This window comes from Tachysurus fulvidraco, chromosome 13, assembly GCF_022655615.1.
Source record: "Tachysurus fulvidraco isolate hzauxx_2018 chromosome 13, HZAU_PFXX_2.0, whole genome shotgun sequence".
Classification (NCBI taxonomy): domain Eukaryota; kingdom Metazoa; phylum Chordata; class Actinopteri; order Siluriformes; family Bagridae; genus Tachysurus; species Tachysurus fulvidraco.
The window spans coordinates 24,548,418-24,562,339 of record NC_062530.1 but is presented as its reverse complement, the minus strand read 5'-3'; the positions used below and the strand labels follow the sequence as shown (position 1 = coordinate 24,562,339).

Here is a 13,922-nt window from a genome sequence, read left to right as displayed (position 1 = left end):
AAACTCACACACACACACACACACACACACACACACACACACACACACACACACACACACACACACACATACACAAACCTCTTCTTGCGGGTGACGATGAGGACGTCATTGAAGAGGAAGAAGTAGACCTGATGCCGTGCCGTCTTCTTGGAGAAGATCCCGCTCTCTTCCACGTAGGCCGTGAGCTCGCCACGCTTCACCATCCAGCGAGACGATGACACCAGTGGGAACGGCTTAGAGACAGAAGAGAGAGAGAGAGAGAGAGAGAGAGAGAGAGAGAGAGAGAGAGAGAGAGAATGATTTGTACTGGATTCTCTCTAAAACTACATTTTACTGCCAGCTAGTGATCTGTTATTTGTGTCGTTTCAGCATCAGCAGAGAAAAGTAGATGATGTCTGCAGCCTTTAGCTAAACCCGATCCATTAGATGAGTGCAGAGGTTAGAATCCGAACTAAACTAAAGTCTTTCAGCTGCAGGGTCCCGGGTTCCAGTCTGAGCTCAGGTTACTGTCTGTACAGAGATTAACATGTTCTCAATATCACTGTGGGTTTGTCTGGGGTTCAGAGAACATACCAGGAGATGTATGTGTGTGTGTGTAGGTGGTGTATATGTATGTGTGTAGGTGGGTGTATGTGTATGTGTGTAGGTGGGTGTAGGTGGTGTATATGTATGTGTGTAGGTGGGTGTAGGTGGTGTATATGTATGTGTGTAGGTGGTGTATATGTATGTGTGTAGGTGGGTGTAGGTGGTGTATATGTATGTGTGTAGGTGGGTGTAGGTGGGTGTATGTGTATGTGTGTAGGTGGGTGTATGTGTATGTGTGTAGGTGGGTGTAGGTGGTGTATATGTATGTGTGTAGGTGGGTGTAGGTGGGTGTATGTGTATGTGTGTAGGTGGGTGTAGGTGGCTGTGCAGGTCTTGTATACTGTATGAGGGCAGATGATAGAACAGCTGAACTGGGCGTGGCTTTCTGAATAGTCAAGACATCTGCTCCTGACACCTGTGCCAAGAGAATTTTCCCACATTGTTGTTAACACACACACACACACACACACACACACACACACACACACACACACACACACACACATTCAGTGGTGCTAGCCCTGTGATAGTATGTGGGTGGGAATACGTAGTGCAACTGTAGGTGTATATGTCTGTTTTGGTCCACACACACACACACACACACACACACACACACACACACACACACACACACACACACACACACACACACACACACACACACACACACACACACACACACACACATCTGCTCAAAGATAAGCAAATGCATGTGTAAGGATAAAGCTGTGGGAAAGTATTTACAGTGAACACATGACCTTCTGTAAGTGAAAGCAGTCTGTGTGACTGTGTGTGTGTGTGTGTGTGTGTGTGTGTGTGTGTATATGTGTGTGTTTGTGTGTGTATATGTGTGTGTTTGTGTGTGTTTATAGATGAGAAATCACTCATATTTCATATTTCACACACTGCATCTTTTCCCCTTTAGTGATTTATTTTTTATCTGAATGAATTTTCCTTTCGGTTCATCACTGTGTATTTGTTTAGCACTGTTGCTAGGCAACTAAGAAAGCTGGGTGTTGAACATAAACCATGTCCAAGACTCGCAATTCTACTTAGCTAGAGTATAGCACATAGATGTTAAGTGTTACGTGTTCAGTTTCAGTCTGAGTGACCGTGGGAAGACGAGAGAACCTTGCGGAATATCAACAGAAAAAAGGAAAGACGACGTCAGTCTACAGTTTTAGTAAAATCCCTGCCAAAAGCAGCACATGGAAAGTTGGAACGTCAGTCCCACACTCGCACTCGTCTTCTGCGCTCTTGACTTTAAGAGCAAACACTTTGTTTTTCAAGAGGATTTGTGTTACACAATGAGAGAGAGAGAGAGAGAGAGAGAGAGAGAGCGTTGTAATCCTCACTCCAGGCCAGGAGAGACGTGGGAACTTCTTGTGTCTGTTAGCTGAGTCGTTTTAGCGCTAGATCACAGGAGTAAGTGCGTTTCCTTCTTCTCCACCATGTTTCATCTCCCTGATTCATCATTCATCTCCGTCCATGCTGTTATTCCCCTCTGCAGGTCTGAGATCTGAGCTCTACACCCTCACGGTCTGATGTTTCAGGACCACATCAGCTCATGTGTGGCTCTTTAGACTTGATGAAGTCTCGACTTTACTTTAGAATGAAGCGAGTGGTTTATTTCCCCAGGTGAAGTGTCTCATGTTGCTGAAACGTCTATTCGTCACAAACGTGTTGAAAAGATAATAATGTTCATCTCCGAAAAAAAGAACGATTCATGTGAGAATCTGAGGTTTAAAATACTACTACTAATAAATTCTTATTTTCTTATTTACAGAAATAAAAAAAAATAAATAAAGATTTTTGTTTAAAGCTCAAATATTTCATTAATTCACTACTGACAGCAGGTAAATCAACAAAAAATATCAATAAATAAAGTAATAAATAAATAAGTATTATTCATTCATTCATTTTCTACCGCTTATCCCAACTACCTCGGGTCACGGGGAGCCTGTGCCTATCTCAGGCGTCATCGGGCATCGAGGCAGGATACACACTGGACGGAGTGCCAACCCATCGCAGGGCACACACACACTCTCATTCACTCACACACTCACACACTACGGACAATTTTCCAGAGATGTCAATCAACCTACCTGCATGTCTTTGGACCGGGGGAGGAAACCGGAGTACCCGGAGGAAACCCCCGAGGCACGGGGAGAACATGCAAACTCTACACACACGAGGCGGAGGCGGGAATCGAACCCCCAACCCCGGAGGTGTGAGGCGTAAGTGCTAACCACTAAGCCACCGTGCCACCCTAAATAAGTATAAATAATAATTCATTTTAAACTAATTTAATTAATCACTTAAATAAAGAAATAATTAATCAAAATAAAGTAATAAATAAATCCTTAAAACCAGTCAATTAAAATCATAGTGTCATATTTAAACAGTAGAACAATCCGAATATATGAACTATTTTACACAAAGTCTACACATTTTTTAAAATCTATTTTCCCTTTTATTTATTTATTTGTTTGTTTGTTTATGTATTTGTTTGTTTATGTATTTGTTTATTTATGTATTTGTTTGTTTATGTATTTGTTTATTTATGTATTTGTTTTTTTATGTATTTGTTTATTTATGTATTTGTTTGTTTATTTTCATTTCTTTCAGTTACACATTTTTTTGTGTCTGAGATTAAGAACAATATAAAGACAAATTAAAGTCCAGTTTGACTATCGCATGTCTCTGATCTATCTATCTATCTATCTATCTATCTATCTATCTATCTATCTATCTATCTATCTATCTATCTATCTATCTATCTATCTATCTATCTATCTATCTATCTATCTATCTATCTATCTATCTAATAATCATACACCACATCCCTGTCACACTTCCTGTCTGGAACAGTAGACTCTGGATTTACCTTAATCTTAAACTCCAGCTGAGAGTTGATGGTGTACATCATCTCTGTCCATTCCATCGTACGAGCGCCTTCATTACACTTCCGTACGAGCTGCACACACACACACACACACACACACACACACACACACACACACACACACACACACACACATACACACAGTTCAACACTGCTTTTATAACACATTTTGCTGTATACAGGAAGTGAGGTCATAGCAGCTGTAGCGTCTCACCTTGCTGACGGACTGAAGAGCTTTCTTACACGCTTCATACTGAGGAGAGTCTTTAGGTGTCTTCTGACAAATCGTCTGTGAGGAAACAAAATGTTTTAGTCTCTCTCATGTGCCTCCATTTGTACACAATGATATGATAATGTGTTGCACGAAACTTCCAGAACACACACACACACACACACACACACACACACACACACACACACACACACACACACACACACACACACACACTCTCTCTCTCTCTCTCTCTCTCTCTTTTTGTCACTCTCTTGCTCTCACACTTTTTCTCTCACATCTTTCTTTGGCTTCTTTTCTCTCTCTCTCTCTCTCTCTCTCTCTCTCTCACTCTCTCTCTCTCTATATCTCTCTCTCTCTCTCTCTCTCTCTCTCTCTCTCTCTCTCTCGCTCTCTCTTGGGTCATTTAAATTCCCAGCTCCAGAGAGAGCAAAAACCTAACCTAAACTTTCTCAGGCTCTTACAGTGTTACAGTGAGACAGTTTGATCATGCTTCAGCTCAGGGGACACATAAGGAGTAAAGGAGAGAACAGGCAGAGAGAGAGAAAGAGAGACAGAGAGAGAGAGAGAGAGAGAGAGAGAGAGAGAGAGAGAGAGAGAGAGAGAGAGAGAGAGAGAGAGAAGTGATATGACGCCACAGGCTGAGTATTCTGAGCAGAATCCAGACAGTCTCTAATGTAACACAACCACACATCCTTCTTCTACAAGAGTAAAAGGTGAGGAAGAACAGATAAGAATGAAAATAGAAAATAAAAGAACGAAAGGGTAAAATGAGTGAATGAGCTGCACAAAGTGCACTATATACTGTGATTGAAATGATCACAACACAATCTCTCTCGTTTTCTGAGAAGAAAATGTGTGTGTGTGTGTGTGTGTGTATGTATGTGTGTGAGATTGTGTGTAAGTGTGAGTTTATGTGTGTGTGTAATTGTGTGTGTGTGAGTATGTGTGTGTGTATAATTTTGTGTGTATGTGTTTATAATTGTGTATGTATGTGTGTGATTATTTGTGCGTGTGAGTATGTGTGTGTAATTGTGTGTGTAAGTATGTGTGTGTATTATTGTGTGTGTGTATAATTTTGTGTGTATGTGTTTATAATTGTGAGTGTGTGTCTGTGTAATTGTGTGTATGTATTATTGTGTGTGTGTATAATGTTGTGTGTTTATTATTTTGTCTGTGTATAATTTTGTGTGTATTTGTTTATAATTGTGTATGCCCGTGTAATTGTGTGTATTATTGTGTGTGTGTGTGTGTGTGTATAATTTTGTGCGTATGTGTTTATAATTGTGAGTGTATGTGTCTGTGTAATTGTGTGTGTGTGTATAATTGTGTGTGTGTGTGTGTGTGTGTGTGTGTGTGTGTGAGTGTGTGTGTGTGTGTGTGTGTGAGTGTATAAGCAATAAAGAGGAGAGAAAGAACAACAAGCAGAAGGAGGGAGCAGGTTATTAATCTGCTATGTAGCGTGAGTGACTTCTCCAAATCACTGACATCCTCCACAACACAAGGCCTTGTGTACTGCATGTGTGTGACAAAGCATTCAAAAGGCAAAACAATATTTAAAAAAAGGTCCCAGTGTGACGACGAATTAAAGTTTTACTATGTAAGAATTTTCTATTAAAATACAGATAAAGCTTCTCATTAATATCTAATATTTATCTCTGAGTGTTCAGCTGACTGCTAATGACCTGGTGGCATCACAGTCCACGTGGAGCGTAGTGTGATCGCTCATGTAATATCTTTAAGGAGAATGAAAGGATAAAAACACTCACATCCATGAGCAAAGGAAGCCTGGTGACTCTCTGCATGGGCAGAATCAGGAACGAGATCATGGGAAGGTTTCGGCAATCAGGCTGAGCTTCAATCCGGGACAGAACCTCCTTAAAGGTCGGGCTCTTGTTTCTGTAGAGAGTAGAGAGAACTCTGGAGCTTCAGATGAGACGTCAGAACTGTGTCTCAAATTGTGTGAGAGACGTTGCGTACAATTATAAAATGGATCATGGATTTAAAGAGCTTAAAAATGAAGCATTGTCTATGGTATATTTCTTGAAATCTCTGGTTTCTTTGCATGGACAAAGGGGCGGAGCTATACGATCACCAGGGATGTGATGCAAATACAGGATGTATATATGTGTGTGTGTGTGTGTGTGTCCAGACTCACGCTAGTCTCTGGAATGTTCTCTGCTGGTACACTTCATTCGAGCAGTATGTCACGTATGGTTCGAAGTTTGCCTGAGCATGCCTGATCACAATATCGCTGATATCATCGATCACAATGTTCTTCTGGTGTCTGTCCTCCAGTTCCTTAAAAAACCTGCAACGGAGGAGAGAAGAGTTTAAGAGGAAAATGCAACATGCCTAGCATTCCACTTTCCTGACTCAGATGAGGGCAATCCCTGCTTTAGTTACTGTTAGAATAGACTTGCATAAGTGTGTACACACACACACGCACACACACACACACATGCACAACCACACGCACACAAAAGACAGGAAGTTGTCCTCACACCTCTCTCTCCATGGACACATCACAGAACAGGAAGTCCCAAATGTCCTGAAATGACCCAACATGGAACAAACACTCTCTCATACACACACACACACACACACACACACACACACACACACACACACACACACACACACACGTCTCTCTCCTGAATAGACACACAGATGTGCTAGTTTATGACCGAGTAATTCCACACGTCTTTTCCGAAATAGAGCGGACGCATCTGTGGGGGAATCCTGTGTGGCCTCGGGTTCTACACTTCCTCCTATCAGCTTCACACACACACACACACACACACACACACACACACACACACACACACACACACACACACACACACACACACAGACACTTCAGAACTCCGGCAAGTGAACATGAAATCTATTTCTGTTCATGATGTCAGTTGGGATGAAATACGGGATGTCACAGCTGGGGTCCTGACATCATAGCCTTCCTGAAAAGTGTTCAAACCTTCTGTGGTTTAACTAAATGACACACGTTTACTGTAGGACCGTGTGTGTGTGTGTGTGTGTGTGTGTGTGTGTGTGTGTGTGTGTGTGTGTGTGTGTGTGTGTGTGTGTGTGTGTGTGTGTTCTAATAACGGAAATCACAATCACATTCAAGTTATTCAAATAGTTGCTATAGAAACAAATACCCATTAGAACAAGCACTTTCAGTGGGTTCTGTTATAGAATCGAAATCAACACCAGTCAGATTTAATCATATATATTTCTACTGATGGTTTATTTATCAGTACTAATCTAGAATGGCTAATCCTGTGGGAGAGACGCTGGTTAGTGTTTTACTTTATTGGCCTTAGAGTCAGTGTTGTGTTGAGTAAATGATGAACATTTCACCACTGGCACGTATATCATTGCTCACTCAGCATGCTCAGAAAGTGAACAGTGTGTGTGTGTGTGTGTGTGTGTGTGTGTGTGTTTAGAATAACAGACTGATAAATGATTAACAATGCTGAGCATGCAGATACTGTATGTGTTTGTGTGTGTCGGTGACGAGTTGGTGGTGATGGATTCATATTCATCATGCAAAACACACACATGCACTCACAATGACACACGATTTTAAACCCATCTTACTGTGTATTCTGAAATCTGTATTCTATTTATGACACATGAAGGTATGATTATATGTGTAAGTATACATATGTTAGTGTGTGTGTGTGTGTGTGTGTGTGTGTGTGTGTGTGTGTGTGTGTGTGTGTGTGTGTGTTTTGCACGATGAATATGAATCCATGAGCTGTTAGGCTGCTAGACCGGTGTTGAATGGTTTAAACACATTCACACACATTCACTCACTCTCTCTCTCACACACACACACACACACACACACACACACACACACACACACACACACACACACACACACACACACACACACACACACACACACACACAAACACTTTAAGAACCTACTCTTTACTTTTTGTTCTAAAAATAGCTCATAGCCATGAAGAATGACATATATATTGTGTCTTTTCATATAGGTGTGTGTGTGTTTTGCATGCTGAATATAAATCCATGAGCTGTCAGGCTGCTAGACCAGTGTTGAATGGTTTAAACACATTCACACACATTCACTCACTCTCTCTCTCTCTCTCTCTCTCTCTCACACACACACACACACACACACACACACACACACACACACACACACACACACACACACACACACACACACACACACACACTTCAACAACTCACTCTTTGCTCTTTGTTCTAAAAATAGCTCATAGCCATGAAGAATGACATATATTTTGTGTCTTTTCATATATCATATAGGTGTGTGTGTGTGTGTGTGTGTGTGTGTGTGTGTGTGTGTGTATGTGTGTGTGTATACATCATAAAACTCAGCCATTTGTTCACAAGTCACATCAGTATGCATAATCGTGACAGAAGTCCCTGCACAGCTGCTACTACACACCAAAAGGCTTGTGTTTGTCAAGTTTACGAGATTCCAGAAGATTCCATATGAACCTTCTGCCTCGTAGAATTTACAACTTCTCAATTCCACAAGTGTCATATCTCAAACACCTGTCTTTCCTGATAAGTTCCAGACTTTTCGATTAAAACGTTTCTCAACATGGCCGAATGCCTGGAAGTTTGGTTAGCAGTAACTTTTATTAATGAACCAAGAGATCTGAGTGAAATGTTAGTTAAGTGATAGTTAAATCTTGTTTTTGTTTTCGTACCTCGTTTTTAATTTATGTCTTAAAGGCACAAATCGTTAACTTTAAACATTATTTAGCTGATAGAGTATTTGTCAACACAACAACATATAATTAGCATCCGCACCAAGGCTAGCTGTCCTTGTGCTACAGTATGTGGGTTAGTCTATTTAGCATGCTATATTAGCGCTACATGATGCTTTCTGATTCATTTTCTCTACAGTTCTGAGGTAAATGTTGACCTTATTTGCTTTTCATTGTCAGTTTGTTTGAATACAGTCTAGAAATAATTCTACAGTACTTTCTGCCGGTCACAGTTCACTATAACTTGTAAATTGTATGATTTGGAAAAAAAAATCAAGAGCATCAATTCAATAATCAAATCAATTACATGTACATATTTAGCCTTGTTTATAGTTTGTCTGTTAAGGACTTGAAGAGACTTCTAATGAAAAATAAAGCTAAAATGTTTCATGTACAGCCCACGATATCATTTAAACACTCTAATTCTGTTTATTTATATGTATATTAGATTTGATCTGAATTACATGCTAGGCTTCATGCTAGCTTCTTTAGCAGATCAGCTAAGCAAGCTAACTGTACTAGCTACCTGAACTCAAGCACAAGCGATCTCTTTATACTTTCCTTTTAAGCTTTGAGTTTATGACAGATAAGATTAAACTACAGTTATAACGATCTAATATTATACTGTGATATCACCAATTTCTGCATGACAGTGACGTGGGTTTACCTTCCCAGCTCGAAAACACGTTGACAGAAATTACATCATGATATATGAATCACTCAGCCATGATATCAGTGTTAAAGAGTGTTACAGTCACGCTCCAGAGTTTAACTCCATGCTTATACTGTAGGTGAAGAAAAACAATAAGAGCTGTGCGGACGTCCAACACACACACACACACACACACACACACACACACACACACACACACACACACACACACACACACACACACACACACACACACACACACACTTTTGTGTGCTGCATGGAGAACTGGGAATAACAATGGTACAAATAATTCATCCGGAATATAATTCAAATATAAATAAATAAATAAACAAATATTTGAGTAGAATTCAAATATAAAATAGCATGAAAAGAATGAAAATGAAGTGAATGAAAATGTGGAACAAAAGAAAGAGATTTGTTTAACTTACAGAATTTCAGACATTCTTATTTATTTATTTTTTAATAAACTAAAGCTTTAGATCTTTTTCCTTCTTTTTTACATTGTTAAAACTTTCCCCAATAAACCCATCACGATTACACAATCAATTTTGCGTTTTGTTTTTTTTAACCCATGATGCATGCTAGATAAATTGTGACCTTTCATTCAACACTCCAAGCGTATTCATTTAAAGGCAGTAAATCACAGAGAAATTATTCTCTCATACTCATAATCTGCGTTCCCCGTGGCGGCTTTCTCGTAAGGCTCATAAGTGATTTAAACGCTGCTGTCAGGCTGCTCTCGAGGCAGTTCACACTGAAATCTCTCCAACTCTCCAGAAAAACACTACAAGCGATTCATCGATTCATCTTCGTTTAAAACAGCATGATATTTATGACGCTTTTCCTCAATGAGACAAGATTTCTTAACTTAGTATATCAGTGGTGAAGGCTATATATCCAGTAACCCACATTACTCTCAGATTTCATAATCTTTCTAGTCATACTGTAATAATAAAGAGCCCCTTCAACTGCATCCACAGAAGCTCACCATCACATATGAAAACAGAGCTCCGCCCACTTTTCCACCAAAGTCGCCCAACGATGCTACAGAGAAGCTAGGAAGAATCCTAGAACAATTTCCTTTTGCCTGCTGAAACTCAAACCACGACAGATGACGCTGTTTAACTGACAAGTGCTAAGAATATTCTATACATCATGATGTATAGAATTAGATTTGGGGCAGAGTCAGCAGCTATACTGTATGTTTTTCTGTACGTTTGATTCGTACAGGTTTTCAAACCTTCTGTACGAATCAAACGTACAGAAAAACATACAGTATAGCTGCTGACTCCGCCCCAAATCTAATCTTCATTAAGTATTCATACACCGGGACTCCCTGGAAGAAGATATCTTACATCTCAAAAATTCTTTTACATAAACTAATGTGCTACAATAATGATGAATACGCAGTAAGTCATGCTGATCGTCATAGGGTGGTATGATCGTCACATAAAGGAGTTAAAGGAATTTTTACCATGTGTGAAAAAAACTGGAAGTACTGCTTATTAAGGAGGAGTTGCATCAGATCGGTTGTATGTACTGTTTTATTAATAGCACAAAAAAACACCACCTAAAAAAAAAAAAAAAAAAAAAAGGCTACAAGCCAAATTAGCTAATAAATGTAGGTACAATTTCCTGTAGATATATTAATGAAATTGAACATGAAGTGTGGCATAATAAAGATTTTTGAGACGGATATTTTGTGTGTGTGTGTGTGTGTGTGTGTGTGTGTGTGTGTTTGTGTGTGTAAATGTTGTCCACTACAGTATACTTTACTGCTGTAATGCTGGCTGGCAGAAATACTTTTATTTGCTTTAGAAAAAAAGAAATGCAGTAAAACTTGACCTAAATAAGTCTGACCCCATTTTCTTGTCCAAGATATCTCTCTCTCTCTCTCTCTCTCTCTCTCTCTCAGGGCTCACAGATGACATTCCACACTCTTATACAGTACATGTCCGTGTGTGTGTGTGTGTGTGTGTGTGTGTGTGTGTGTGTGTGCTGTTTCAATCTGCTCAGAATTGTGTTTCTTGTGTTTATGTTATGAATTTATTTCCGGGGAAACGGTGTCCCAAGTGAGCAATATTCCCTATGATTACTGAAATGAACGGGGAACATATGGGGGAACAGGGTTTGAAACAGCATGAATAGAGCAGATGAAGAAAAAAACAAGTTAGTGAAGGATCTCCATAAATCCTTAAGTGTAGCCCAGAACACGACAGTAAGACCGCAACTCTTAGACACTGTAGAGACAATCGGTGGACTCAAACTCCCAGAATGCAATGCAGGTAAAAGATAAGCATCTGGACAATGTAAATGACCAAAGCACTGCTGCACCTTTCTTTTTAAGCTACAGATAAATCAAGAGCAAAATCCAGACATAATACCATGAGAATGGAAAAGGGCATTATAGGTAACGTAAAAGAACAGCACAACAAATCCTGCGTACCAAATGACGTACACACGCACTGAACTTTCGTTTTAAAAGACATTTGTAAGTCGAGTGTTCTGAAAATGTGTTCTTGTCCAACATCAGCGCCTGGTATCTCTGTCCCTCTTACATTAGGCAAGCAAAGCTGCAAAGGTTGAGTGCAGGAAGTGCAAAATAAATCACATATGCTGTTGAACACTGCATGTTAATTACAATGATTAAAACACAGAGGTTTATATTTAAATGAAACGAGCACTGTGTGTGTGTGTAGTTAGATCGCTATAGCTGTTAGGCATAAATACCATATTTAGCTTGAATATATTGTTGTAATAATAATAAAAAAAATTAAGACAAAGATAAACAGAAGGCCCTTTTTTTGGGGTCTCAAAGGCAAGTAAACTGGAAACTGATGCAATGATCCGGAACATGTGTAATATGTCCTTAGTAATTCATGGGAAGAATAATAGGACAAAAACAGGGGATTAATCATAATGGAAATTTACACAACTCGAATGTTGCCAGCAAAAGACAGGAAAATGAGAACACTCTAAAACCAGTTTTGTGGGTGTTCTTACTGAAAGCCGTCGCTGATTTTTTTTTCTTCACAGGAATTGTGACAGCTCCACTGATCCTCCCGCTCATTTCTTTTCAGTGTCCTGATTTTCAGTTAGATCTAAATGCCCTGAAAATGTGTCTCATGTATCATTACTCAAACACATCTGAAAGATTACTGTAAATATCGTCATATAAAAAGCAGATGGTGTTCGGAGAGAGAGAGAGAGAGAGAGAGAGAGAGAGAGAGAGAGAGAGAGAGAGTTCCCGGGTCTCAAACACAATCTTAATCCTGTCCTTCTCCTCAGAACTTCATCAGTGTGTCTATGCACTTGTCGTATGGTTAGAGCTGAAAGTCATGTCTACAACTTTAACTACCACTTTTTGGTGCCATCCCAAGCAATATCATGAAAACAAACTCAAACTCTAATCAGTCTCTTCTAGTTATATCTCCAGGTTTGAGGACTTCAGCATGAAGGAATTAGTGTTAAGTCTGTAATGAACTCAGTAGTGACTCTGACCTGTTAGGTCTTGGTGCTTACGCTCTTGGTTGCTTAATTCTACTGGACTATAAACTGTTGTATATATGACATTATATACATTGACATTATTTCCTGTCCAGTGTCACTAAATGAGGATGAGGTTCACTTCTGAGTCTGGTTCCTCTCAAGGTTTCTTCCTCATGTCATCTCTCGAGGCCCGGGTTAACAACGACCGCCATCGGCGCCGTTGACCTACAGGGCGCCAGTGGAAATTGGGCTACTGTTGGTCGAAGAAGTAGAGGAGGGAGGAGAGTGCAGAAGATAGAGATAGGTGGAGAGAGATGATTGGCTGTGGCGACCCGTGAAGGGAAAAGCCGAAAGAAGAAGAAGACCATGTTTCTATACTTATGTAAAACTGCTTTGAGACAGTGTGTATTGTTAAAAGATACAAATAAACTCAATTGAACCGAATTGAAATTTTAGGATACTGTATAAAAACATCTTCCAAGTGAATTGTGGAAAAAAGCTACAGCACCCAGATATTAGAAACATAAACAGTGATCAATCCCATGTCATGTGATGCAGGAAATGAATGAATAAAACCGTAGCTGAAGCTAGCTGAAGCTGAAGCTAGCTCTGAGCCACGTCCTCATACCTCAAACAAGCTTTTGGAAATGAATGAAAGGTGAGAGACTCCGCCTCCTTGTCCTGATTGGATGGATGTTGGTTTGTGTTATTTGTAAAAATGCAGTGAATAAACACAAGCTAAAGGGTAAACATCGCTTATCTCAATCTGAGGTCACAGAGAGAACAGACACGCCCCCAAAACAGTATGATCTCTGAACTTATATCTCCTCTAATTACTGACCTGAGAACAGCCCATATATCTGATCTCATTATATATATAAAATATGATTTAATAATAATTAGAAATTAGAATTAGAAGAATTAGAATTTCTTCGATTAGAAACTAAAAATCCTGATCTAATGTTTTCTTACTGTGTACCTGCGGCATGCAGGCAAAAGTTATTTGTTTATATCTCATCAATAACATTGTAATCTCTATTCAAGTCCTAGCATCTCTCGTGTCAGGACACGTCCCATTTCAGCTAAATCACTGATGTGAGCCTAGTGACAGCCTGTATGTTTGTTCCTGATGATATACCAGGGATATCCGTGGCGTACATCGTTACAGTCGCTCACCAAATTAGCCAAAACTTCAGCTGGCAGCGTTGCTCAAACAGATAATATTTACACAACCTCATCTCGAACTGCAGCGAGTGAGTCAGT

At 39.7% G+C, this 13,922-nt stretch overlaps 1 protein-coding gene across 1 annotated transcript in view; it reads right to left on the bottom strand.

Annotated features, from left to right (window-relative positions):
• The window catches only part of LOC113652441 (rho guanine nucleotide exchange factor 26), a 41,766-nt gene that overhangs the window by 14,360 nt on the left and 13,484 nt on the right, over window positions 1-13,922 (bottom strand). Inside the window, exons 7-11 of the mRNA XM_027161497.2 lie at window positions 5,881-6,033; window positions 5,492-5,621; window positions 3,705-3,779; window positions 3,473-3,562; window positions 79-233 (exon numbers count right to left, since the gene is read on the bottom strand). Coding sequence (XP_027017298.1) covers window positions 79-233; window positions 3,473-3,562; window positions 3,705-3,779; window positions 5,492-5,621; window positions 5,881-6,033 — 603 coding nt within the window. The remainder of the gene's footprint in view (window positions 1-78; window positions 234-3,472; window positions 3,563-3,704; window positions 3,780-5,491; window positions 5,622-5,880; window positions 6,034-13,922) is intronic.